At 51.4% G+C, this 27,198-nt stretch overlaps 1 protein-coding gene across 1 annotated transcript in view; it reads left to right on the top strand.

Moving 5' to 3' along the window:
• FRAS1 (Fraser extracellular matrix complex subunit 1) overlaps nucleotides 1–26,832 on the top strand; it is a 210,436-nt gene extending 183,604 nt beyond the window's left edge. Inside the window, 12 exon segments of the mRNA XM_038759168.1 lie at nucleotides 418–693; nucleotides 1,981–2,213; nucleotides 4,514–4,674; nucleotides 8,420–8,637; nucleotides 10,113–10,263; nucleotides 10,508–10,615; nucleotides 12,363–12,522; nucleotides 13,828–13,944; nucleotides 18,107–18,273; nucleotides 18,691–18,896; nucleotides 21,516–21,662; nucleotides 25,291–26,832. Coding sequence (XP_038615096.1) covers nucleotides 418–693; nucleotides 1,981–2,213; nucleotides 4,514–4,674; nucleotides 8,420–8,637; nucleotides 10,113–10,263; nucleotides 10,508–10,615; nucleotides 12,363–12,522; nucleotides 13,828–13,944; nucleotides 18,107–18,273; nucleotides 18,691–18,896; nucleotides 21,516–21,662; nucleotides 25,291–25,848 — 2,502 coding nt within the window. The 3' untranslated portion in view covers nucleotides 25,849–26,832.
• Nucleotides 26,833–27,198: the final 366 nt, after the last annotated feature.

Here is a 27,198-nt window from a genome sequence, read left to right as displayed (position 1 = left end):
TAGAATAGTAACTATGTACAAGTAAAATAAATAGAGTGATAAGTCTGTACAAATATATATGCAGGTGCTGTGGGGAGGGGAAGGAGGTAGGACGGGTGGGGATGGGGAGGAGGAGAGGAAAAAGGGGGCTCAGTCTGGGAAGGCCTCTTGGAGGAGGTGAGCTCTCAGTAGGGCTTTGAAGGGAGGAAGAGAGCTAGCTTGGCGGATGTGTGGAGGGAGGGCATTCCGGGCCAGGAGGAGGATGTGGGCCGGGGGTTGATGGTGGGACGGGCGAGAACGAGGTACAGTGAGGAGGTGAGCGGCGGCAGAAGAGCGGAGGGTGCGGGCTGGGCTGGAGAAGGAGAGAAGGGAGGGGAGGTAGGAGGGGGGGAGAGCCTTGAAGCCTGAGAGTGAGGAGATTTTGCTTTTCCACTGCAGGTGGTCTCCCTGGCCGACTACGACCACGTCGATGAGGTCACCAAGGAAGGGGCCAAGAAATCCCCCTCACCAGGCTACCCGCTGGTCTGCGTGACGCCCTGCGATCCCCACTACCCGCAGTTCGCCCTCACCAAGGAGCGCTGCGGTGAGGCGGGCATCAACCAGTCTTCGGTGCGGTTCAGCTGGGAGGTGGCCGCCCCTACCGACAGCAGCGGGGCGCGCTCCCCCTTCGAGGCCGTGACCGACAACACGCCCTTCACTGGCGTCAACCACGTGGTAGGGGCGCGTCTCCGGCCAGTGATCGTCTCTTTTCCCATTCTTCATTGCCCTCCCTGCCACTTCCTCTCCTCTTTCCTGTACAACTGGGTCTCCTTCCCCCAGGCGTTGCCATCCCTCCGCTCGTTGGAGGGAGAGGGGAACGGCTCCGCGGTCTGTCGCCTGAGGGGTCAAAGGGTGTGAGCGAGCCCCCCAGTCGTGGCCTGGATCGCTGTAGATTGCTGGAAAGGCCCGGCCCCGATGTCACCCTGCAGCCCGGCCACGGTCTGGCGGTCAGCCTCTGAGTGCCTGGAGCTTGGTGGATACCTCCAAGCCTCACAGCCCATAGCCCGATGCCCTCTCCCTCCCCAACCCAGCCCTGATCTTGCCGCCGAGAGATCCAGGGGCCGACGAGGGGCCGGGCACCCCGGGGGAGTGAGGCCAAATAACATCAACCAGCCAGTCAGTCGTATTTATTGAGCACTGTACTAAGTGCTTGGGAGAGGGCAATATAACAATATGCCAGACACATTCCCCTCCGACGACTTACAGTGTAGACGACTGGACAATGTGGACAGAGTGGACAGGACTTCCAGGTGCAGGACCCCCTTGGTGTCATTCATTCATTCAATCGTATTTGTTGAGTGCTTACTGTGTACAGAGCACTGTATATATATATAATGGCATTTGTTAAGCGCTTACTATGTGCAAAGCACTGTTCTAAGCGCTGGGGGGGTACAAGGTGACCAAGTTGTCCCACATGGGGCTCACGGTTTTAATCCCCATTTTACAGATGAGGGAACTGAGGCTCAGAGAAGTTAAGTGACTTGCCTAAGGTCACACAGCAGACATGTGGCAGAGCCGGGATTCGAACCCACGACCTCTGACTCCAAAGCCCGGGCTCTTTCCACTGAGCCACGCTGCTTCTAAATGATGGCATTTATTAAGCGCTTACTATGTGCAAAGCACTGTTCTAAGCGCTGGGTACTCACCTGAGTGCTTAGTACAATGCTCTGTGCATAGGAAGCGCTCAATAAATATGACTGATGGATTGATGCAGGGCTCAAGGGCACGGATGAGGTGAGGGAGGGAAAAAAGGCCGGGGAGATGAGAGATTACTCAGAGAAGGCTTCCTGGAGGAGGAGCTCCCCTTCTAGACTGGGAGCCCGTGTAGTAAGCGCTTGGGAAGTACAAGTTGGCGACAACTGACAACAGCCACCACAGCCGCATTGAGCAGAGGCGGGGAGGGGTGAGGGGAGGGAGCCGCCCCCCTCCAGTGGGTCGAGCGACAGGGACCGTTCTCCCCAGGTCCTGGACAGCATCTACTTCAGCCGGCGCTTCCACGTGCGCTGCGTGGCCAAGGCCGTGGACAAGGCGGGCCACGTGGGGACCCCCCTGAGGAGCCCTGCCGTCACCATAGGGACCGACAGCGCCCTGTGCCACACGCCTGTGGTGGCCGGCACCGCCAGGGGCTTCCAGGCCCAGTCGTTCATCGCCACCCTGAAATACCTGGACGTCAAGCACAAGGAACATCCAAACAGGTCCGGCTGGGATCACCGGGGGACGGGAATGGGGGCGCCGCGGCCCCGGGAAAGCCGGGCCTGCTGCCTTGCCATTCAGGGGGATGCAGAGCGTTGGCAGGAAAGGTGCCCCACACCCGGGGAGGGTAGGATAACTTGGCTAGAACAACCCTCTGGTGAAATAATAATAATAATGATGGCATTTATGATGATAATAATGATGGCACAGTCTTTTAGACTGTGAGCCCACTGTTGGGTAGGGACTGTCTCTGTATGTTGCCAACTTGTACTTCCCAAGCGCTTAGTACAGTGCTCTGCACACAGTAAGCGCTCAATAAATACGATTGATGATGATGATGATTTGTTAAGCGCTTACTATGTGCAAAGCACCGTTCTAAGCTCCGGGGAGGTTACAAGGTGATCAGGCTGCCCCACAGGGGGCTCACAGTCTTAATCCCCATTTTACAGGTGAGGGAACTGAGGCCCGGAGAAGTGAAGTGACTTGCCCGAAGTCACGCAGCTGACAATTGGCCAAAGTGCCAGGGAGTGGTATAGAAGCAGCGTGGCTCGGTGGAAAGAGCGCGGGCTTTGGAGTCAGAGGTCACGGGTTCAAATTCCGGCTGTGCCACTTGTCAGCTGTGTGACTTTGGGGAAGTCACTTCACTTCTCTGGGCCTCAGTTATCTCATCTGTAAAATGGGGATTAAGAGTGTGACCCCCCCGTGGGACAACCCGATCACCTTGTAACCTCCCCAGCGCTTAGAACATAGAACTTTGCACATAGTAAGCGCTTCATAAATGCCATTATTATTATTATTATTATTATTATTATTATTATTATTATTATTATCTATCAATCAACTATTGAGTACTTATGTGCAGAGCGCTGTACTGAGTGCTTGGGAGAGTACAATAAAACAGAATTAGCAAACATGTTCCCTGCCCCTACTGAGCTCACAGTGTAGAGGGGGAGACAGATGTTAATGAGAATAAATCCGTAATTTATAATATATAATTTAAAGATATGTACGCGAGTGCTGTGGGGTTGTAGTAGCAATAGTGCTGTGGTTGTGGTATCAATGGTGATATTCATTCAATTATATTTATTGAGCGCTTACTGTGTGCAAAGCGCTGTACTAAGCACTTGGGAGAGTACACTACAACAGACATATTCCCTGTCCACAACGAACTCAAGTCTAGAGGGGGAGACAGACTTAATATACAAAAATCAATCAATGGTAGTATCAATCAAGCCATCGTACTTAGTGAGTACTGACTGCATGCAGGACACTGTACTAAGCGCTTGGGAGAGTAGCAGCATGGCTCAGTGGAAAGAGCACCGGCTTTGGAGTCAGAGGTCATGGGTTCAAATCCCGGCTCTGCCACTTGTCAGCTGTGTGACTTTGGGCAAGTCACTTAACTTCTCTGTGCCTCAGTTACCTAATCTGGAAAATGGGGATGAAGACTGTGAACTCCCCCGGGGGACAACCTGATCACCTTGTAACCTCCCCAGCGCTTAGAATGGTGCTTTGCACATAGTAAGCACCTAATAAATAATAATAATAATAATAACAATAATGACATTTATTAAGCCATTAAAATTTATAAATAAATTATAAATGCCATTATTATTATTACTATTATTATTACAGTGCAAGAGAGCAGGAATAGGCAGCTTTGGTTCATAGGGAAGGCTCTTCCGGGAAGCACTTAGGGAAGCAGTGTGGCTCAGGGGAAAAAATCACGGGCTTTGGAGTCAGAGGTCATGGGTTCAAACCCCGGCACCGCCAATTGTCAGCTGTGTGACTTTGGGCAAGTCAGTTCACTTCTCTGGGCCTCAGGTCCCTCATCTGGAAAATGGGGATTAAGACTGTGAGCCCCCCGTGGGACAACCTGATCACCTTGTAACCTCCCCAGCGCTTAGAACAGCACATAGTAAGCGCTTAATAAATGCCATTATTATTATTATTATTATTCCGGGTCAGCTCTTAGCACACATGGGACAACCCGATCACCTTGTATCTACCCCAGCGCTTATCTGTTTGGTACAAAGTGAGCACTTAACAAATACCATTACTATTATTAGTAGTAGTAGTAGTAGTATACATGAGGGATTTCTTAGGAGGATGAAGCAAGCCAGGGAAACGTAGAAGCCAGAAAGGCCACAAGAATTAAGATCAGAATATGGTGGCCCAAAGGACAGCGATTGGCCAAAAGGGATCTAAGCCACGCACACAGTGGGCGCTCCGTAAATACGGCTGATGGAGGGAGCCGTGCTCCGGCAGGGATCGGCGACCCAAACGTCGACTCCTTCGTTGCCAGGATCCACATCTCCGTGCAGATCCCCCACCAGGACGGGATGCTGCCTCTCATCTCCACGATGCCCCTGCACAATCTGCACTTCCTATTGTCCGAGTCCATCTACCGGCACCAGCACGTCTGCTCCAACCTCAACACTGCCCGAGACCCGAAGGGCACCTCTGGTGAGCCAAGGGGGTCTCGATCTGCCCTGCCAGGCGTCCCCACCGCCCGCACCCCACCCTCGGGTGCCCCGGATGTCCACCGTGGCCCCCGCTTCGAGTTAGGCCCGCATCCTGAGGTGCCCACCTGCCCAGCACCTGCTCCCAAAAGCCTGGGTGCCCCCAGACTTTAAGGGGTTTGACTGAACGTGGTTTCTCTCCCCTCCCTCCCCTCTCTTCATTCATTCATTCAATCGTGTTTATTGAGCGCTTACTGTGTGCAGAGCACTGTACTAAGCGCTTGGGAAGTACAAGTTGGCAACATATAGAGACGGTCCCTACCCAACAGCGGGCTCACAGTCTAGAAGGGGGAGACAGAGGACAAAACATATTAACAAAATAAAATAAAGTAAATAGAGTAATAATCTATGTATATATGTTTGTACATATTTTTTACTCTATTTTATTTGTACATTCTATTCTATTTTGTTAGTATGTTTGGTTTTGTTCTCTTTCTCCCCCTTTTAGACTGTGAGCCCACTGTTGGGTAGGGACTGTCTCTATATGTTGCCAATTTGTACTTCCCAAGCGCTTAGTACAGTGCTCTGCACATAGTAAGCGCTCAATAAATACGATTGATGATGATGATGATAATAAATACGTACAAACATATGTGTGGAGGGGAAGGAGGTAAGGAGGGGATGGGGAGAGGAAGGAGGGGGCTCAATGTGGGAAGGCCTCCTAGAGGAGGTGAGCTCTCAGTAGGGCTTTGAAGGGAGGAAGAGAGTAGCTTGGTGGATGTGCGGAGGGAGGGCATTCCAGGCCACGGGGATGACGGGGGCCGGGGGTCGATGGCGGGACAGGCGAGAATGAGGCCCGGTGAGGAGATTAGCGGCTGAGGAGCGGAGGGTGCGGGCTGGGCTGGAGAAGGAGAGAAGGGATGTGAGGTAGGAGGGGGCGAGGGGATGGACAGCCTTGAAGCCCAGGGTGAGGAGTTTTTGCCTGATGCGTAGGTTGATTGGTAGCCACTGAAGATTTTTGAGGAGGGAAGTAACATGCCCAGAGCATTTCTACACAAAGACGATCCAGGCAGCAGCGTGAAGTATGCCTGGCGCACGTCATCCACCGGGCCTGGAATGCCCTCCCTCTGCCCATCCGCCAAGCTAGCTCTCTTCCTCCCTTCAAGGCCCTGCTGAGAGCTCACCTCCTCCAGGAGGCCTTCCCACACTGAGCCCCTTCCTTCCTCTCCCCCTCGTCCCCCTCTCCATCCCCCCCATCTTACCTCCTTCCCTTCCCCACAGCACCTGTATATATGTATATATGTTTGTACATATTTTTTTTACTCTATTCATTTATTTATTTTACTTGTACATATCTATTCTATTTATTTTATTTTGTTAGTATGTTTGGTTTTGTTCTCTGTCTCCCCCTTTTAGACTGTGAGCCCACTGTCGGGTAGGGACTGTCTCTATTTGTTACCAATTTGTACTTCCCAAGCGCTTAGTACAGTGCTCTGCACATAGTAAGCGCTCAATAAATACGATTGATTATGATTAAGTATGGGGCAGCGGCGTGAAATATCTCTACCCCCTTGCCCAGCGGACTAGCCTCCACCACCCTCAGACCTGGCGCAGAGCAGATTTAACATCACAGAGAGCATCACCTGTCTGAAGAGTGACCTTTAGGAGGATGGGACTCAGGTGGGACCCTGCTCGGTGACAATAAGTATGGGACTTGTTAAGCTCTTACTATGTGCCAACTTGTACTTCCCAAGCGCTTAGTACAGTGCTCTGCATACAGTAAGCGCTCAATAAATACGATTGAATGAATATGCCAAGCACTGTTCTAAGCACTGGGGTGGATGCAAGTTAGTCAGGTTGAACGTAGTTCCTGTCCCAGATGGGGCTCACACTCTCAATCCCCATTTTGCGGGTGAGGGAACCGAGACCCAGAGAAGTGAAGTGACTTACCCATGGTCACACAGCAGACGTGCGGCAGAGCCGGGATTAGAACCCAGGTCCTTCTGAATCCCAGGACTGTGATTTTGAGACTGTGAGCCCCACGTGGGACAGGGACAGTGGCCGACTCGATTTGCTTGACACCCAAATCAAATTTCCTTGATTTTTGATCACCGAAAAAAATGAACAAAAATCATTTGATCCAGTGATTAGATCAAATATCAAATCACTATCTTAGATAGTGATTCGATACCACTGCCTAGTATCTAGATAGTGCTTCGTACAGAGTCTGGCGCATAGTAAGCACTTAATATCATCATTATTCTTCTTATTATTATCATCCACTAAGCCAAAGCAGGCCGGACCCACACCAGAGAACCGCTGGAATCGGACAGTTTCTGGAGGGCTCAAGGGCGGGTGTGAACAGCTTGAAGCCTGAGAATCAGAAGGTCATGAGTTCTAATCCCCGCTCCACCACTTGTCTGCTGTGTGACCATGGGCAAATTGCTTCACTTCTGTGTGCCTCAGTTACCTCATCTGTAAAACGGTCTAGAGACTGTGAGCCCCACATGGGACTGGGACTGAATTCCAACCGAATCCGCTTGTATCGGGCACATAGTAAGTGCTTAGCAAATTCCACAGTTATTATTAGCAGCATGGCTCAGTGGAAAGAGCCCGGGCTTTGGAGTCAGAGGTAGTGGGTTCAAATCCCGGCTCCGCCAACTGTAGCTGTGTGACTTTGGGCAAGTCACTTCACTTCTCTGGGCTTCAGTGACCTCATCTGTAAAATGGAGATTAAAACTGTGAGCCCCCTGTGGGACAACCTGATCACCTGGTAACCTCCCCAGCGCTTAGAACAGTGCTTTGCACATAGTAAGCGCTTAACAAATACCATCATTATTATTATTATTAGCGCCTCTAGTCCGGTGCCCAGGACTGAGGACAGGCCTGATGTTGGGCGGGGCGAGCCCCTGGCTCCCTCTCCCAGGAGCCGGCCAGTCTCCTCTGTGTGGTCGGATCACTGAGAAGCAGTGTGGCTCAGTGGAAAGAGCCCGGGCTTGGGAGTCAGAGGTTGTGAGTTCAAATCCCGACTCCGCCACTTGTCTGCTGCGGGACTTTGGGCAAGTCACTTCACTTCTCTGGGCCTCAGTTACCTCAACTGTAAAATGGGGATGAAGACTGTGAGCCGTACGTGGGACAACCTGATTACCTTGTATCCCCCCCAGCGCTTAGAACTGTGCTTCGTACATAGTAAGCGCTTAACAATTACCAAAATTATTATTATTATCATCATTCATTGATCGGTCCAGTCGTATTTACTGAGCCCTTACTGTGTGCAGAGCACTGTACTAAGAGAGAAGCTGCGTGGCTCGGTGGAAAGAGCACGGGCTTTGGAGTCAGAGGTCATGGGTTCCAATGCCGGCTCCGCCAACTGTCAGCTGGGTGACTTTGGGCAAGTCACTTAACTTCTCTGGGCCTCAGTTGTCTCATCTGTAAAATGGAGATTAAGACTGTGAGCCCCACGTGGGACAACCTGATCACCTTGTATCCCCCCAGTGCTTCGAACAGTGCTTTGCACATAGTAAGTGCTTAACAAATACCATCATCATCATTATTATTATTATTACTAAGCGCTTGGGAGAGTACGGTATAACAACAAACAGACACATTCCCTGCCCACAATGAGCTGACAGTCTAGAGGTGGCCCTGCACACTCTCCGTTCGGCGCAAGGCCTCCGCGGGGAGCCCCCAGGGTCCCGTCCGACCCCAAACGGTCAAGCAGCATCGGGGACGTGGCTCTCCTCCCTCAGGAGCAGGATTCCTGGGCGAGGGAGAGACTGGCAGCGGCCTGGCCCTGGGCCCGGGCTACGACCGGCCCTATCAGTTGGACCCCAGGGTCCGGGAGCCAAAGACCGTCCAGCTGTACAAGCACCTAAACCTGAAGAGCTGCACTTGGACCTTCGACGCCTACTATGACATGACGGAGCTGATTGACGTCTGCGGGGGCTCCGTCACTGCCGACTTCCAGGTGGGTCTGCCCCTTCCCCTATCCCCTGGGGGTGTCACTGCCGACTTCTGGATGTGTCTGCCGCCAGAGAAGCAGCGTGGCTCGGTGGAAAGAGCAAGGCCTCGGGAGTCAGAGGCCGTGGGTTCTAATCACGGCTCCGCCGCTTGTCTGCCGTGTGACTTTGGGCAAGTCGCTTCACGTCTCTGTGCCTGTTCCCTCATCTGTAAAATGGGGATTAAGATTGTGAGCCCCCTGTGGGACAACCTGATCACCTTGTAACCTCCCCAGTGCTTAGAACAGTACAGAAACTATTCTATTTATTTTATTTTGTTAATATGTTTTGTTTTCTGTCTCCCCCTTGTAGACTGTGAGCCCACTGTTGGGTAGGGACCGTCTCTGTATGTTGCCAACTTGTACTTCCCAAGCACTTAGTACAGTGCTCTGCACACAGTAAGTGCTCAATAAATACGATTGAATAAATGAAAGAATGGAGGGGGAGACAGTGCAATATAGTGGAGTTGGTGGACTCTCGGGCCCATGCTTTTTCCACTATGCCCCGCTGCTTCTTGGTGGCCACCCAGCCCAGGAACTCTGCCCCACAACAGGGATGGCTGTGAGTTGAGCTGGTGGGCTGGGCACCCCTGCCCCCTGCCCAGCCTCCCTCAGGGAGCGAGACCTCTCCTCTCCTGTCAGGCCGGGTGTGCTTGGCAGGTGGGAGACTCCTCTCATCAGTCCTTCCTGATGGTTCATGTGCCCCTGAGCTGGTAGGGTGGGCACCAATTTCATGAGGAAAAACCTCAGCTCCCTTCTCGTCCTCCCTCAGGGAGTGAAACCTCCCCTCTCCTGTCAGGCCAGGTGTGCTTGGCAGGTGGGAGACTGCTCTCATCAGTCCTTCCTGATGGTGCTTGTATCCCTGAGCTGGTGAGGTGGGCACCAATCTCGTGAGGAAAAACCTCGGCTCCCTTCTCGGCCTCCCTCAGAGAGTGAGACTTCCCTTCTCCTGTCAGGCCGGGTGTGCTTGGCAGGCAGGAGACTCCTCTCTTCAGTCCATCCTGATGGTGCTTGTATCCCTGAGCTGGTGAGGTGGGCACCAATCTCGTGGGGAAAAACCTCGGCTCCCTTCTCGGCCTCCCTCAGGGCGTGAGACCTCCCTTCTCCTGTCAGGCCGGGTGTGCTTGGCAGGTGGGAGACTGCTCTCATCAGTCCTTCCCGATGGTGCTTGTGCCCCTGAGCTGGTGGGGTGGGCACCAATCTCGTGAGGAAAAACCTCGGCTCCCTTCTCGGCCTCCCTCAGGGAGCGAGACCTCCCTTCTCCTGTCAGGCCAGGTGTGCTTGGCAGGTGGGAGACTGCTCTCATCAGTCCTTCCCGATGGTGCTTGTGCCCCTGAGCTGGTGGGGTGGGCACCAATTTCGTGAGGAAAACCCTCATCTCCCTTCTCGGCCTCCCTCAGGGAGCGAGACCTCCCCTCCCCTGACGGGTCCGGTTTGCTCGGCAGGTGCGAGACTCGGCTCAGTCCTTCCTGACGGTGCATGTTCCCCTCCACGTGTCTTACATCTACGTGACGGCCCCGCGGGGCTGGGCATCCCTGGAGCACCACACGGAGATGGAATTTTCCTTTTTCTACGACACTGTTCTCTGGAGGACAGGTATTTGAACCCCTCTCATTTGGTAACAGAGAAGCTCCCCTCGCCTTGCCCGAGTACGGCTTTGCCCCTGGGCACACTGAGCTGGTGGTCTCTCGTTCTAGCTGGGCATCGACCGATCTGGGCCAGTAGCAGCGGAACCCTGCTTGCCCCCCGCAGTCGCTCCGAGCCTCCCGGTTTGGCATCAAGACCCAGTTCTGGGTCGTAGCGACCACTTGGTGATTTAAAATTTTGGGTTGGGATCTAGGAATTCAGACGGACAGCGTGCTCTCCGCCCGGCTCCAGATCGTACGCATCTATATCCGAGAGGATGGCCGTCTGGTCATCGAGTTCAAGACCCACGCCAAGTTCCGAGGTAACCTCCTCTCACCTGCGCCAAGGAAGGCCCCGTTGGGCTAACTGAAGCGTCCATTAAGGGTATACATTTTCATCCATAACATCAATTTATGTTTTTGGGAACTGTTACATTTTTTCCCAAGAAAATGTTTGTTGTTACCTAGTTCCAAAGTGGTTCTAGTTTGGTCAGACTGGTTCACATTGTTCTAGCGACAACAGGGTTGTCTCCTCCAGGGGCAAGATAGGCAAGAGGGAATGAGATGGATTGCAGTAGGAAGGATTCATGGTAGAACTGAGGAAGAACTTCCTGACCGTTACGATTGGAAGCTTCCTAGCACACATTGCCGAGGTTTCTGGTGGCGACTTTTTCTCAGGAGGTATTTTAGGAAGTGTGTCGGTGGCTTTCTGTCTAGGACGGTTTGTGGACAGTCATTCCAGAGGCAGGAGAACTGCGTAGTTGACCTCATGAGATGCCTTCCAACCCCACGATTCACTCTTTCTTTTCCTCCTCCCCAGTGTGCCTGTGGGCAGGGAGCGTCTCTACCAACTCTGTTATACTGTGCTCTCCCAAGCGCTTAGTACAGAGTTGGTAGAAACATTCCCTACCCCCAATGAGCTTGCAGTCTAGAAAAACCATTTGGGTGCCCGCTCCAGTTCCTCAGACTTTAATGCCCCAGACCCAACAACACAACCCCAGTTCGTCTAATTTCATCCAGTGGCTTCAGTGCCCGGGTCTGCACTCAATCCAAATTGGCCTGGAGTAAGTTTTTTGTTTTGTTCTTTTAATGGTATCTGCTAAGCCTTTACCATGTGTCAAGCACCATTCTAATCGCAGGGGTAGATACAAATTAATCAGGCCAGATATAGTCCCTGTACCACTTGGGGCTCACAATCTAGGAGAGAGAAGAGGTATGGAATCCCCATTTTACAGATGAGGAAACTGAGGCATGGAGAACATAAATGACCCAGGGTCACCCAGAAGGCAGATGGCAGAACTGGGATTAGAATCCACGACCTTTGGCTCCCAGGTCTGTGCTTTATCCACTGGACCGTGCTGCTTATCAATCAATCAGTTGAATTTATTGAGCGCAGAGCACTGTACCAAGTGCTTGGGAGTTGTCTCAGAGCTGTCTGGATGCCCCATGGGCTCATCTTCCATTAAGGAAGCAGCATGGCAAATTGGCAAGAGCCTGGGCTTGGGAGTCAAAGGACACAGGTTCTAATCCCATCTCCACCGCGTGTCTGCTGTGTGATCTCGGCCAAGTCACTTCCCTCCTCTGTGCCTCAGCTACCTCATCTGTAAAATGGGGATTAGGACTGTGAGCCCCACGTGGGACGGGGACTGGGTCCAACGCGATTACCTCGTATCCACCCCAGCGCTTAGAACAGCGCTTGTCACATAACATGTGAGAAGCAGCGTGGCTCAGTGGAAAGAGCACGGGCTTTGGAGTCAGAGGTCATGGGTTCGAATCCCGGCTCCACCCCAAGTCTGCTGTGTGACCTTGGGCAAGTCACTTAACTTCTCTGAGCCTCAGTTACCTCATCTGTAAAAATGGGGATTAAGACTGTGAGCCCCACGTGGGACAACTTGATCACATTGTATCCCCTCCAGCACTTAGAACAATGCTTTGCGCATAGTAAGTGCTTAACAAATGCCATCATTATTATAACGAGCGCTTAACAACCGGCGCTTAGAACAGTGCTTTGCACATAGTAAGCGCTTTATAAATGCCATTATTATTATTAAATACCACAATTATCACCAGGACATTTTGTCATGGAGCACCACACCCTGCCCGACGTCAAGTCATTCCTGATGGCGCCGGACCACCTGGGGGGCATGGAGTTTGCCCTGCAGCTTCTGTGGAGCGCCCAGACCTTCGATTCTCCCTCGCAGCTCTGGAGGGCCACCAGCTCTTACAACAGGTGACACAGGCCCCGGGGGCTGGGGGATGGACAGGACAGGCCACTAAGGGAGTAGAGGTTGGGGAGGGCAGGATGGAGCAGTACTCAGTACAGACCAAGCCAGGGCTCATCACCAATGGTATTGATTGAGCGCTTCCTGTATGTATTGATTGAGCGCTTTCCCTTCAAGGCCCTACTGAGAGCTCACTTCCTCCAGGAGGCCTTCCCAGACTGAGCCCCTTCCTTCCTCTCCCCCTCGCCCCCCTCTCCATCCCCCCCCATCTAATCTCCTTCCCTTCACCACAGCACCTGTATATATGTTTGTACATATTTATTACTCTATTTATTTTACTTGTACATATCTATTCTATTTATTTTATTTTGTTAGTATGTTTGGTTTTGTTCTCTGTCTCCCCCTTTTAGACTGTGAGCCCACTGTTGGGCAGGGACTGTCTCTATATGTTGCCAATTTGTACTTCCCAAGCGCTTAGTACAGTGCTCTGCACACAGTAAGCGCTCAATAAATACGATTGATGATGATGATGTAGAGCACTGTACTAAGCGCTTGGGAAGTACAAGTTGGCAACATATAGAGACGGTCCCTACCCAACAGTGGGCTCCCAGTCTAGCCCCTTAATAGTGCCAAGCTCTCAGAATTTGCACTAGCCCAAAGTGGGCCTCCTCCTCCCCCTCTCCATCCCCCCCACCTTACCTCCTTCCCTTCCCCACAGCACCTGGATATATGTATATATGTTTGTACAGATTTCTTCTCTATTTATTTTACTTGTACATATCTATTCTATTTATTTTATTTTGTTAATACGTTTGGTTTTGTTCTCTGTCTCCCTCTTCCGACTGTGAGCCCACTGTTGGGTAGGGACCGTCTCTATATGTTGCCAACTTGGACTTCCCAAGCGCTCAGTCCAGTGCTCTGCAGACAGTAAGCGCTCAATAAATACGATTGATTGATTGATTGGGCCGTGTTGAGCCTTTTCTGAGCTCTCCCTTCCGAGTCAACTCCGGCCTTCCCTGCTGATCCAGCTGTGGGTCAGCCACATCGTGTAAACTCTGAGTGACCCCGATTCGGGGATGGTCAGGGGTCTGCCCTACAGCCACCCCCCCACCGCATAACCAGAGCCCAAGCCCTGTCAATCAATCAGTCGTATTTATTGAGCGCTTACTGTGTGCAGAGCACTGTACTAAGCGCTTGGGAAGTACAAGTTGGCAACATATAGAGATAGTCCCTACCCAACAGTGGGCTGTCCTTCGCGGAGGGGAAGTGGTCCCAGCCCTAAAGCCCTGGTGGCTTCCCGTTTCCATCCGCAGGAAGGACTACTCCGGGGAGTACACCATCTTCCTAATTCCGTGTACGGTGCAGCCCACCCAGCCGTGGATCGACCCGGGAGACAAGCCCCTGGCTTGCACCGCGCATGCTCCGGAAAGGTGAGCACCACCTGCATTCATTCATTCATTGAACTGTATTGATTGAGCGCTTACTGTGTGCAGAGCACTGGACTAAGCGCTTGGGAAGTCCAAGTTGGCAACATATAGAGACGGTCCCTACCCAACAGTGGGCTCGCAGTCTAGAAGGGGGAGACAGAGAACAAAACAAAACGTATTAACAAAATAAAATAAATAGAATAAATATGTACAAATAAAATAGAGTAATAAATCCGTACAAAGATATATACAGGTTCTGTGGGGAAGGGAAGGAGGTAAGGCGGGGAGCATGGGGAGGGGAAGGAGGGGGAGAGGAAGGAGGGGGCTCAGTCTGGGAAGGCCTCCTGGAGGAGACCTGCCTGCCCTGTGTCCCTGTTAGCGGAGAAGGAGGGTGGCTTAATAATAATAATAATGGCATTTGTTAAGCGCTTACTATGTGCAAAGCACTGTTCTAAGCACTGGGGAGGATACAAGGTGATCAGGTTGTCCCACGCGGGGCTCACAGTCTTCATCCCCATTTTACAGATGAGATAACTGAGGCCCAGAGAAGTGAAGTGACTTGCCCAAAGTCACACAGCTGACAATTGGCGGAGCCGGGATTTGAACCCATGACCTCCCAAGCTCATGCTCTTTCCATTGATCCACGCTGCTCAGTAGATAGAGCACGGGCCTGGGAACCCAGAAGGACCTGGCTTCTAGCCCCGGGTCTGCCATCTGTCTGCTGCCTGGCCTTGGGCAAGTCACTTCACTTCTCTGTGCCTCAGTTACTTCACCTGTCAAATGAGGATTAAGACTCTGAGCCTCCTGTGAGACAGGGACTCTGACCGACCCAATTTACATGTATCCAACCCGGTGCTTAGTGCAGTGCCTAGCACATAGTAAGCGCTTAACAAATACCATGATTATTATTATTATTGTCATTATTATTATTATTATTAGCAGCCCCCAGGTCAGGGCCTGGGACCTTTTGGGGCACCGGGCCCCAGTGACCGGGGGAAACTGCCTTCCCTGCCTGCTGAAAGAAGGGACAGGAGGCCAGTTTTGAGGCCCACAAGGCTGGAAGTCCCGTAGACCACCCCGGTGAAGGCAAGTTCATTCTAGAAACGCTGGAATTAAATTAAGTGAGCAAAATTGGAGTATCTGTGAACCCCCTTATTGGTCTGGAAAAGAAAACCCACGCTTTAGGGAAGCGGTGTGGCCTAATGGAAAGAGCACAGGTTTGGGAGTCAGAAGATGTGAGTTCTAATCCCGGCTCTGCCACAAGTTTACCGTGTGACCTTGGGCAAGGCACTTAACTTCTCTGTGCTTCGGTTGCCTCATCTGTAAAACGGGAATTAAGACTGTGAGCCCCAGGTGGGACAACCTGATTTCCTTGTATCTACCCCAGTACTTAGAACAGTGCTTGGCACATAGTAAGCACTTAGCAAGCACCATAAGTTCTTCTTCTTATTATTATTATTATTGTTCCCTATCTACCTTTTGAGAAGCAGCATGGCTCAGTGGAAAGAGCACGGGCTTTGGAGTCAGAGGTCATGGGTTCGAATCCCGGCTCCGCCACACGTCTGCTGTGTGACCTTGGGCAAGTCACTTAACTTCTCTGTGCTTCGGTTACCTCATCTGTAAAACGGGAATTAAGACTGTGAGCCCCAGGTGGGACAACCTGATTTCCTTGTCTCTACCCCAGTACTTAGAACAGTGCTTGGCACATAGTAAGCACTTAGCAAGCACCATAAATTCTTCATCTTATTATTATTATTATTGTTACCTATCTACCTTTTGAGAAGCAGCATGGCTCAGTGGAAAGAGCACGGGCTTTGGAGTCAGAGGTTATGGGTTCGAATCCCAGCTCCGCCACATGTCGGCTGTGTGACCTTGGGCAAGTCACTTAACTTCTCTGTGCTTCGGTTACCTCATCTGTAAAACGGGAATTAAGACTGTGAGCCCCATATGGGACAACCTGATTTCCTTGTATCTACCCCAGTACTTAGAACAGTGCTTGGCACATAGTAAGCACTTACCAAGCACTTAGTACAGTGCTCTTCACATAGTAAGCGCTCAATAAATACGATTGATGATGACTTACCAAGCACCATAAGTTCTTCTCATTATTTTTATTGTTACCTATCTACCCCAGCACTTAGAACGGTGCTTGTCACATAGTAAGTGCTTAACAAATACCACTGCTATTGTTGTTATTATTATTTGAGCCAGAGCTATTGATTGCTAGATGGATGAATGGATTGATTGCCCTTTTTATGCTCGTCCTTGCATGGGAACATTCTGTCACTTGCCTTTATTGTCTCACGCCGTCGCGTCGTCTCCGAGCCCTAGCGACGCCATGGACGCATCTCTCCCGGAATGCTCCACTTCCACCTGCACTGAGCCCCTTCCTTCCTCTCCCCCTCGTCCCCCTCTCCATCCCCCCCATCTTACCTCCTTCCCTTCCCCACAGCACCTGTATATATGTATATATGTTTGTACATATTTATTACCCTATTTATTTATTTATTTTACTTGTACATATCTATTCTATTTATTTTATTTTGTTAGGATGTTTGGTTTTGTTCTCTGTCTCCCCCTTTTAGACTGTGAGCCCACTGTTGGGTAGGGACTGTCTCTATAGGTTGCCAACTTGGACTTCCCAAGCGCTTAGTCCGGTGCTGTCCACACAGTCAGCGCTCAATAAATACGATTGATTGATTCTGGTAGTGGAGCCATAGAGTTTTCTTGGTCAAAATCCGGAAGAGGTTTACCATTACCGCCTTCCGAACGGTAAACCTGTCTCCGCCCTCGACTCTCTCCCAGGCCGCCGCTGCCCAGCACAGGGGAGTTTTGACTGGTAGCAGATGGCCTTCCACTCACTATAATAATAATAATAATAATAATAATAATAATAATAATAATAATGGCATTTATTAAGCGCTTACTATGTGCAGAGCACTGTTCTAAGCGCTGGGGGGATACAAGGTGATCAAGTTGTCCCACGTGGGGCTCACAGTCTTAATCCCCATTTTACAGATGAGGTAACTGAGGCGCAGAGAAGTTAAGTGACTTGCCCAAGGTCACACAGCAGACATGTGGTGGAGTCGGAATTCGAACCCATGACCTCTGACTCCAAAGCCCGGGCTCTTTCCACTGAGCCACGCTGGCCAGGCTAGGAATGGAATGGGCAGGCCTCTGCTTGACCCGCCGTCCTGTAGTCGAGACTGGGAGAGGACTGGAAACTCTCCAGGTGCCACCCTGAGCTGCTGAAGCAGCGTGGCTCAGTGGAAAGACCACGGGCTTTGGAGTCAGAGGGGTGTGTGACTTTGGGTTAGTCACTTAACTTCTCTGTGCCTCAGTTTCCTCATCTGTAAAATGGGGATGAAGACCGTGAGCCCCCCCGTGGGACAACCTGAGCGCCTTGTAACCGCCCCAGCGCTTAGAACAGTGCTTTGCACATAGTAAGCGCTTAATAAATGCCATTATTAGTATTATTATTTTACTGCACCTCTAGGCGGTTCTCGACTTAAGACCCAGGGAATCAGCGTGGCTCAGTGGAAAGAGCCCGGGCTTTGGAGTCGGAGGTCATGGCTTCAAATCCCGGCCCCACCACTCGTCAGCTGGGTGACTTTGGGCAAGTCACTTCCCTTCTCTGGGCCTCAGTTCCCTCATCTGTAAAATGGGGATGAAGACTGGGAGCCCCCCGTGGGACAACCTCATCACCTTGTAAATTCCCCCAGCGCTTAGTAAGCACTTAATAAATGCCATAATAAATGCTTAATAAATGCGAGAGAAGCAGCCTGGCTCAGTGGAAAGAGCACGGGCTTTGGAGTCAGAGGTCATGGGTTCGAATCCCGACTCTGCCACATGTCTGCTGGGTGACCTTGGGCAAGTCACTTCACTTCTCTGGGCCTCAGTTCCCTCACCTGTAAAATGGGGATGAAGACTGTGAGCCCCACGTGGGACAATTTGATCACCACGTATCCCCCCCCAGCGCTTAGAACAGTGCTCTGCACATCGTAAGCGCTTAACAAATGCCATCAAAACTAACTAACTAAATAAATAAATGCCATTATAAAAATAAAGACCCTTCCTGTTCCCGCCCCGTCCACCCTCCTTCCCGTCGAATCGGCCAGTGGATCCCACGGCCCTCTGATCCGGCTCTCCTCTCTCCCGCTCCTAGATTCTTGATCCCCATCGCCTTCCAGCAGACCAGCCGCCCGGTCCCCGTGGTCTACTCGCTAAACACCGAGTTCCAACTGTGCAACAACGAGAAAGTCTTTCTGATGGATCCCAGCACGCCGGACGTGTCCCTGGCAGAGATGGACTACAAGGGCGCCTTCTCCAAGGGTGAGACCCTTGGAGTCCCTTCCTTCCTCTCCCCCTTGCCCCCCTCTCCATCCCCCCATCTTACCTCCTTCCCTTCCCCACAGCACCTGTATATATGGATATATGTTTGTACATATTTATTACTCTATTTTACTTGTACATATCTATTCCATTTATTTTATTTTGTTAGTATGTTTGGTTTTGCTCTGTGTCTCCCCCTTTTAGAATGTGAACCTGCTGTTGGGTAGGGACCGTCTTTATACGTTGCCAACTTGGACTTCCCAAGCTCTTAGTCCAGTGCTCTACACACAGTAAGCGCTCAATAAATACGATTGAATGAATGAATGAATGAATAAGGCACCCTCAGGCGGGTCTGGGCACCCCCACGGCTCCGCCCGAGCCCCTTCCCAGCTCCCTCTTCCTTCACACTGTCCGCAGGCCAGACGCTGTACGGCCGCGTGCTGTGGAATCCAGACCAGAACCTCAACTCGGCCTACCGCCTGCGGCTGGAGAAAGTCTACCTGTGCACCGGCAAGGACGGCCACGTGCCTTTCTTCGACCCCATGGGGACCGTCTACAATGAAGGGCCCCAGTACGGCTGCATCCAGCCCAACAAACACCTCAAGCACAGGTTCCTGCTCCTGGTACGTCGCGCCGACTCACGGGCAAACTGCCGCTCGCCCCAGTCCCCGTGGCCCCGGAGGGAGGTTTACCGGGGGCTCTCGGTTATTCTTTTGATGGTATCCGCAAAGCACTCGCTACGTGCCGTGCGTTTATTCATTCAATCGTATTTATTGAGCGCTTACTGTGTGCAGAGCACTGGACCAAGCGCTTGGGAAGTACAAGTCGGTCAACGTGGCGAGACGGTCCCTACCCAACAGCGGGCTCGCAGTCTAGAAGGGGGAGGCAGACAGTGAAACAAAACATGTTAACAAAATAAAATAAATAGAATAAATACGTACAAGTAAAATGAATAGAGTAATAAATACGTACAAACATATATGCATATATGCAGGTGCTGTGGGGAGGGGAAGGAGGTAAGGCGGGGGAGATGGGGAGGGGAAGGAGGGGGCTCAGTGTGGGAAGGCCTCCTGGAGGAGGTGAGCTCTCAGTAGGGCTTTGAAGGGCCAGGCACTGTACTGAGTGCTGGAATAGATACAAGCTAATCAGGGAATAACAAAAATAATAATGATGATGGCATTTATTAAGCACTTACTATGTGCAAAGCACTGTTCTAAGCGCTGGGGGGATACAAGGTGATCAGGTTGTCCCACGGGGGGCTCCCAGTCAACCCCCATTTTACAGATGAAGTAACTGAGGCCCAGAGAAGTGAAGTGACTTGCCCAAGGTCACACAGCTGACAGTTGGCGGAGCCGGGATTTGAACCCACGACCACTGACTCCAAAGCCCGGGCTCTTTCCACTGAGCCACGCTGCTTCTCTTAATAATGATGGTATTTGTTAAGCACTTACTATGTGCCAGGCACCGTTCTAAGCGCTGGGGTAGATACAAGGTGATCGGGTTGTCCCACGTGGGACTCACCGTCTTAATCCCCATTTTACAGATGAGGTAGCTGAGGCACAGGAAGTTAAGTGGCTTCTCCAACATCACACTGCAGACAAATGGTAGAGACGGGATTAGAACCCACATCTTCTGACTCCCAAGCCTGCGGTCTTTCCACTAAACAACGCTGAGCAATGGGTCTTTAGCCAGAAACAACGCGGAGGCTGAGGTTGTAGCATCCGTCTGCCTGCCGGGCCTTAGCTCTGCCTGGGAGCCAACTAATCAATTGTATTTACTGAGCGCTTAGTGGGTGCGGAGCACTGTACGGTCTTAATCCCCATTTTTACAGATGAGGTAACTGAGGCCCAGAGAAGTAAAGTGAGTTTCCCCAAGCCACAGAGCAGACAAGCGGCAGAGCCGGGACGAGAGCCCGGGTCCTTCCAACTCCCGGGCTCGGGCTCTGACCACTAGACCACGCTGCTTCGTTCATTCATTCATTCAGTCAGTCGTATTTATTGAGCGCTTACTGTGTGCAGAGCACTGTACTAAGCGCTTGGGAAGTCCAAGTTGGCAACATATAGAGATGGTCCCTACCCAACAGAAGGCTCACAGTCTAGAAGACTGTTGTGCTGGTGGGTCGGGTGCCATGAGAAGCAGCGTGGCTCAGTGGAAAGAGCCCCGGCTTTGGAGTCAGAGGTCATGGGTTCAAATCCTGGCTCCCCCACTTGCCAGCTGGGTGACTTTGGGCAAGTCACTTCACTTCTCTGGGCCTCAGTTACCTCATCTGTAAAACGAGAATTAAGACTGTGAGCCCCTGTGGGACAACCTGATCTCCTTAACCTCCCCAGCGCTTAGAACAGTGCTTTGCACATAGTAAGCGCTTAATAAATGCCATCATCATCATCGTGTGTGTTTGTGTGCTTAGAGAAGCAGCGTGGCTCAGTGGAAAGAGCCCGGGCTTTGGAGTCAAAGGTCATGGGTTCAAACCCCGGCTCCGCCAATTGTCAGCTGTGTGACTTTGGGCAAGTCACTTCACTTCTCTGGGCCTCAGTTACCTCATCTGTAAAATGGGGATGAAGACTTTGAGCCCCCCCCGAGGGACAACCTGATCACCTTGTAACCTCCCCAGTGCTTAGAACAGTGCTTTGCACATAGTAAGCGCTTGGTTCAGTGGAAAGAGCCCGGGCTTTGGAGTCAAAGGTCAACGGTTCAAACCCCGGCTCCGCCAATTGTCAGCTGTGTGACTTTGGGCAAGTCACTTCACTTCTCTGGGCCTCAGTTACCTCATCTGTAAAATGGGGATGAAGACTGTGAGCCCCCCCCCTGAGGGACAACCTGATCACCTTGTAACCTCCCCAGTGCTTAGAACAGTGCTTTGCACATAGTAAGCGCTTGGCTCAGTGGAAAGAGCCCGGGCTTTGGAGTCAGAGGTCGTGGGTTCAAATCCCGGCTCCCCCACTTGTCAGCTGTGTGACTGTGGGCAAGTCACTTCACTTCTCTGGGCCTCAGTTCCCTCATCTGGAAAATGGGGATTAAGACTGTGAGCCCCACATGGGACAACCTAATTACCTTGTATCTACCTCAGAGCTTAGAACAGTGCTTGGCACATAGTAAGCGCTTAACAAATACCAACATTACTATTATTAATAATAAATGCCATTATCATTATTATTATTATTATTATTATTATTATTATTATTATTTCTGTCCACCTGTCTGTCCGTGGTGTCACCTCCCCGCCTCCTTGCCCACCTTCCCAGGACCGCAGCCAGCCCGAAGTTACTGACAAGTACTTTCAGGACGTGCCTTTCGACGCCCACTTTGCTTCCGACCTGGCCGACTTCCACCTGGTCAGCAGCATGCCGGGCGTGGATGGATTTACTCTGAAAGTCGACGCGCTTTATAAGGTGAGTTCCCTCGGAGGGCCGGAGCTGCAGCCTGAAGATCTCGGAAGCATCCCCTGCCCCATGACTATGGCCCCCTCCGGATTCCGGGGGTCTTCATTCATTCACTCATTCATTCATTCATTCAATCGTATTTATTGAGCGCTTACTGTGTGCAGAGCACTGTACTAAGCGCTTGGGAAGTCCAAGTTGGCCACATATAGAGACGGTCCCTACCCAACAGCGGGCTCTCTGTCTAGAAGGGGGAGACAGACAACAAAACAAAACATGTGGACGGGTGTCAAGTCATCAGAATAAACAGAAGTAAAGCTAGATGCACATTATTAACAAAATAAATAGAATAGTAAATATGGACAAGTAAAATAAATAGAGTAATAAAACTGTACAAACGTATATGCAGGTGCTGTGGGGAGGGGAAGGAGGTAGGGCCGGGGGGATGAGGAGGGGGAGAGGAAGGAGGAGGCTCAGTCTGGTCATCTGTTGTATATAATAATAATAATAATAATAATAATGGCATTTGTTGAGCACTTACTATGTGCAAAGCACTGTTCTAAGCGCTGGGGGAATATAAGGTGATCAGGTTGTCCCACATGGCGCTCACAGTGTTAATCCCCATTTTACAGATGAGGTAACTGAGGCTCAGAGAAGTTAAGTGACCTGCCCAGTGTCACACAGCAGACATGTGGAGGAGTCAGGATTCGAACCAGTGACCACTGACTCCAAAGCCTGTGCTCTTTCCACTGCTGGGAGGGAATCCCAGGCCAGAGGGAGGACGTGGGCGAGGGTTTGGCGGTGAGATAAATGAGATCGAGGTACAGTGGCCTTTGGGGAGCAAAGGGGACAGGATGGGTTGGAGGAGGAAAGCAGCTTGGCTCAGTGGAAAGAGCCCGGGCTTTGGAGTCAGAGGTCATGAGTTCAAATCCCGGCTCCGCCAGTTGTCAGCTGTGTGACTTTGGGCAAGTCACTTCACTTCTCTGGGCCTCAGTTCTCTCATCTGTAAAATGGGAATTAAGACTGTGAGCTCCACGTGGGACAACCTGATTACTTGTATCCCCCAAGCGCTTAGAACAGTGCTTTGCACATTGTAAGCGCTTAACAAATACCATCATCATTATTATTATTATTAAATGAGCAAGGTCAGTTGGGAGGCAGAATGTGGGGAACGCTGTGGATGCAGTTTGCACTCCATGCAAATGACAACCACCACCTGGTCTGATCACTCATATCAGGCAGGAACTCCTCACCCTGGGCTTCCAGGCTGTCCATCCCCTGGCCCCCTCCTACCTCACCTCCCTTCTGTCCTTCTCCAGCCCAGCCCGCACCCTCCGCTCCTCTGCCACCGCTAATCTCCTCACCGGGCCTGGTTCTCGCCTGTCCCGCCATCGACCCCCGGCCCACGTCCTCCCCCGGGCCTGGAATGCCCTCCCTCTGCCCCTCCGCCAAGCTAGCTCTCTTCCTCCCTTCAAGGTCCTGCTGAGAGCTCACCTCCTCCAGGAGGCCTTCCCACACTCAGCCCCTTCCTTCCTCTCCCCCTCGTCCCCCGCTCCATCCCCCCCATCTTACCTCCTTCCCTTCCCCACAGCACCTGTATATATGTATACATGTTTGTACATATAAGCGCTTAGTACAGTGCTCTGCACATAGTAAGCGCTCAATAAATATGATTAATGATGATATTTATTACTCTATTTATTTATTTATTTATTTTGCTTGTACATATCTATTCTATTTATTTTATTTTGTTAGTATGTTTGGTTTTGTTTTCTGTCTCCCCCTTTTAGACTGTGAGCCCAGTGTTGGGTAGGGACTGTCTCTATATGTTGCCAATTTGTACTTCCCAAGCGCTTAGTACAGTGCTCTGCACATAGTAAGCGCTCAATAAATACAATTGATGATGATGATGATGATCACTCCTATCCCAAGTGCCACCACCGATCCCCCTACCTCCAGCACATTTTGACACCTAGAACATTTCTAAAGCGTGAGAAGCAGCGGGGCTCAGTGGAAGGAACCCGGGCTTTGGAGTCAGATGTCATGGGTTCAAATCCTGGCTCCGCCAACTGTCAGCTGTGTGACTTTGAGCAAGTCACTTCACTTCTCTGGGCCTCAGTTACCTCATCTGTCAAATGGGGATGAAAACTGTGAGCCCCCCGTGGGACAACCTGATCACCTTGTAACCTCCCCAGAGCTTAGAATGGTGCTTTGCACATAGTAGGCACATAAAAAATACCATTATTATTATTATTATTATTGAGAGCTTTAATGAAAGCCAGTGGTAAGGAGTTTCTGTTTGACACCAAGGTGGATGTGCAACCACTGGAGGTTCTTAAGGAGTGGGGAGATGTGAACCGAACTATTTTTTTTAAAAAAATGATCTGGCCATCACAGTGAAGCAAGGTTTGGGGTGAGGAGAGACAAGAAGCAAGGAGGTACTAGAAACTAAGCTGCCTGATTCTGAGCTCTTGCCCGGAAGAGAAGCAGCGTGCCGTAATGGAAACAACCCGGGCTCGGGAGTCAGGGGTTGTGGGTTTTAATTCCAGCTCCCCCCTCCATCTGCTTGGGCAAGCCACATCACTTCTCAGTGCCTCAGTTACCTCATCTGTAAAATGGGAATTAAGACTGTGGGCCCCACGTGGGACAACCTGATTAACTTGTAAATATCCCAGCGCTTAGAACAGTGCTTGGCACATAGCAAGCGCTTAGCAAATCATTCTTATTAATAATAATAATGATGGCATTTATTAAGCGCTTACTATGTGCAAAGCACTGTTCTAAGCACTGGGTACTTACTAATCAATTATTATTATTATTATTATTATTGCCCCTAGAAGATTCATTCATTCAATCGTATTTATTGAGCACTTACTGTGTGCAGAGCACTGTACTAAGTGCTTGGGAAGTACAAGTTGGCAACATATAGAGACAGTCCCTACCCAACAGCGGGTTCACAGTCTAGAAGATGACATGGACTTCTCTCTAGACTGTCCATTTTGGGCTTACAGTCTCTTTGTTGTTCTGTTGTACTCTACTACAGTATTCTTAAGTGCTCAACAAATACGAATGAATGAATTCTCCGAGCTTTTCTTGCAGCGGATTTCCAGCTTGCCCTTACAGCGACACCTGCTTCCCCGACACCCAGAAGACTCTTCCTCCCTTCAAGGCCCTACTGAGAGCTCACCTCCTCCAGGAGGCCTTCCCACACTGAGCCCCCTCCTTCCTCTCCCCCTCCTCCCCCTCTCCATCCCCCCCGCCTTACCTCCTTCCCCTCCCCACAGCACCTGTATATATGGATATATGTTTGTATGTATTTATTACTGTATTTTATTTGTACATATTTATTCTATTTTGTTAATATGTTTTGTTGTCCGTCTCCCCCTTCTAGACTGTGAGCCCGCTGTTGGGTAGGGACCGTCTCTATATGTTGGCAACTTGGACTTCCCAAGCGCTTAGTCCAGTGCTCTGCACACAGTAAGCGCTCAATAAATACGATTGAATGAATGAATGAAATGCCCGGCAGCCCTGTTCCACTTGGTTTCCGTCGCCTGCCGGTGGAAGCGGGCCACCGTTGGCACCCGGCCCCGGTCAGAGCCCGCCCAGCGACCCTCAGTTTCTCTGTTTCTGTCTCCCGCAGGTGGAGGCGGGCCACCAGTGGTATCTCCAGGTCATCTACATCATCGGCCCCGACAGCCGTACGCAGCGCTCTTTCACGTCCCCCCTGAGGCGCAGTCGCAGGGACCTGCTGGACGACTCCCTCATCTACAACAACGAGGGGGACCAGGTGAAGAACGGCACCAACATGAAGGCCCTGAGCCTGGACGGGCCGGAGGCCGGGGCGGCCTCCACCGCGGCGCAGACCGGGGCCTCGGTCGGCAGCGCCGTGGCGGCTGCCCTGCTGCTGCTGCTGCTGCTGCTGGGGGGATGCTGCCTCACTAAGAGGAACCGGCGACCGAGGAGGAAGGGGCCGGACGGGCCCGGCCCGGAGGACTACCCTCTGAACAGCAAGATGGACGTGCCCAAGCGGAACCCGGAGCCGGGGGAGAAGAACGCCGGCCGGCACTTCTGCACCGTGCGGAACGTCAATCTCTTACGGGAAAATGAGGCCCTCCACAAGGTCAGAGGCGTCAAGGTCAAGCAAGTGAACCTGGAAGTCAAGGTTCACAATAACCTACAAGACGGGACGGAAGTTTGAGGATGTGCACGCGCCCTCATCTTCTTTTTTTTTCATCTTTTTATAAATTGTAAAAAAAAATAATAGGCAAAAAAAATCACTGGTATTTTTATAATCTTCCAGAAGAAGGGAAAACGCGGCTTGGAGGACGCTACCTCACGGAGCCAAGACCCCCGCCCTGGGTTGGGCTTCCCTGCTGACCGTCACGTTCGCCCTCGCGATCGCTGGGGCCCGGAAGGCTGCCTTGGGAGACCGGAGCCTGCGGGGTCATGGGGGCCGAGGGCAATAGCCGCCAGCCCGCCGTGGGAGCTGAAATCTGTCAGGACTGGATCCCATTCCGTGCCCTTCCTTGATTCCGAGTCCAGGGGTCCAGGGTCGCTGGCACACACGTTTCCGGCCTAGTCCACTCAATCACGCTCATCCACCATCACCACTTGGGGATGGACGGAAATCTTCATCCTCTGGAGCTTTTCCCATAGAATCCAAGACCGAGATTGACTGCGCTTTCCCACAGTCGATCCAGTGAAGCGCCCTCTGACTCCCTTCCCGCCGCCCAGCTGGTGGCCGGGGAAGTTTGAAAGGAGGAACGATTTAGCCTCCGAGCTCATCCGAAAGCCGGTGCTGCCCCAGAGTTCAGACTCCTACGAATGTCCCTGCTTCCCATCCCAGCGTGCCGCCGTAATCTCTCCAGGGAGGCGGACCTGAGGGTGGGCGCGTGCCTGCCTTACCTATGAATGATCCTTGCGTCTTGGCTTGTGTCGGCAGCAGGGCCAGAGTGACCTGCCGGCCGGGTTACGTGGCCTGGAAGACTCCCCGCTGCCCTGAACTCCACTTTTGCAGATGGAGGAATCTCCAGGCCTGGCTCACCAGAGTTTCAGAAAAACACCCCGTCCTTACTGTGAAGAGTCAATTAGGGCACAGCCAAAGTCATATTCTGACTCTAGGTGAGCAGCCTTGCCTGGTGGTGGATCAGTCAATCAATGGTATTTATTGACGGCCTATGAGAAATGTACTAAACGCTCTGGAGAGTCCTCTAGACTGTAAGCTCATGTGAACAGGTAACGTGAATGCCAATTCTGTCATATTGTACTCTCCCAAGCTCTTAGTACAATGCCCTGGGCACACAATAAGCACTCAAATACCACTGATTGATTAACTCAGGGTATGATTTAGTTGGTAGACACAATCCTTGCTTTCAAGGAGTCTAGTAGGGGTGAGAAAGTCAATCAATCAATCAATCGTATTTATTGAGCGCTTACTATGTGCAGAGCACTGTACTAAGCACTTGGGAAGTACAAATTGGCAACACATAGAGACAGTCCCTACCCAACAGTGGGCTCACAGTCTAAAAGGGGGAGACAGAGAACAGAA

Source organism: Tachyglossus aculeatus, chromosome 17 (genome assembly GCF_015852505.1).
Source record: "Tachyglossus aculeatus isolate mTacAcu1 chromosome 17, mTacAcu1.pri, whole genome shotgun sequence".
NCBI lineage: Eukaryota > Metazoa > Chordata > Mammalia > Monotremata > Tachyglossidae > Tachyglossus > Tachyglossus aculeatus.
Note: the sequence above shows the minus strand (reverse complement) of the source record. Positions and strands in the feature narration are given on the sequence as shown.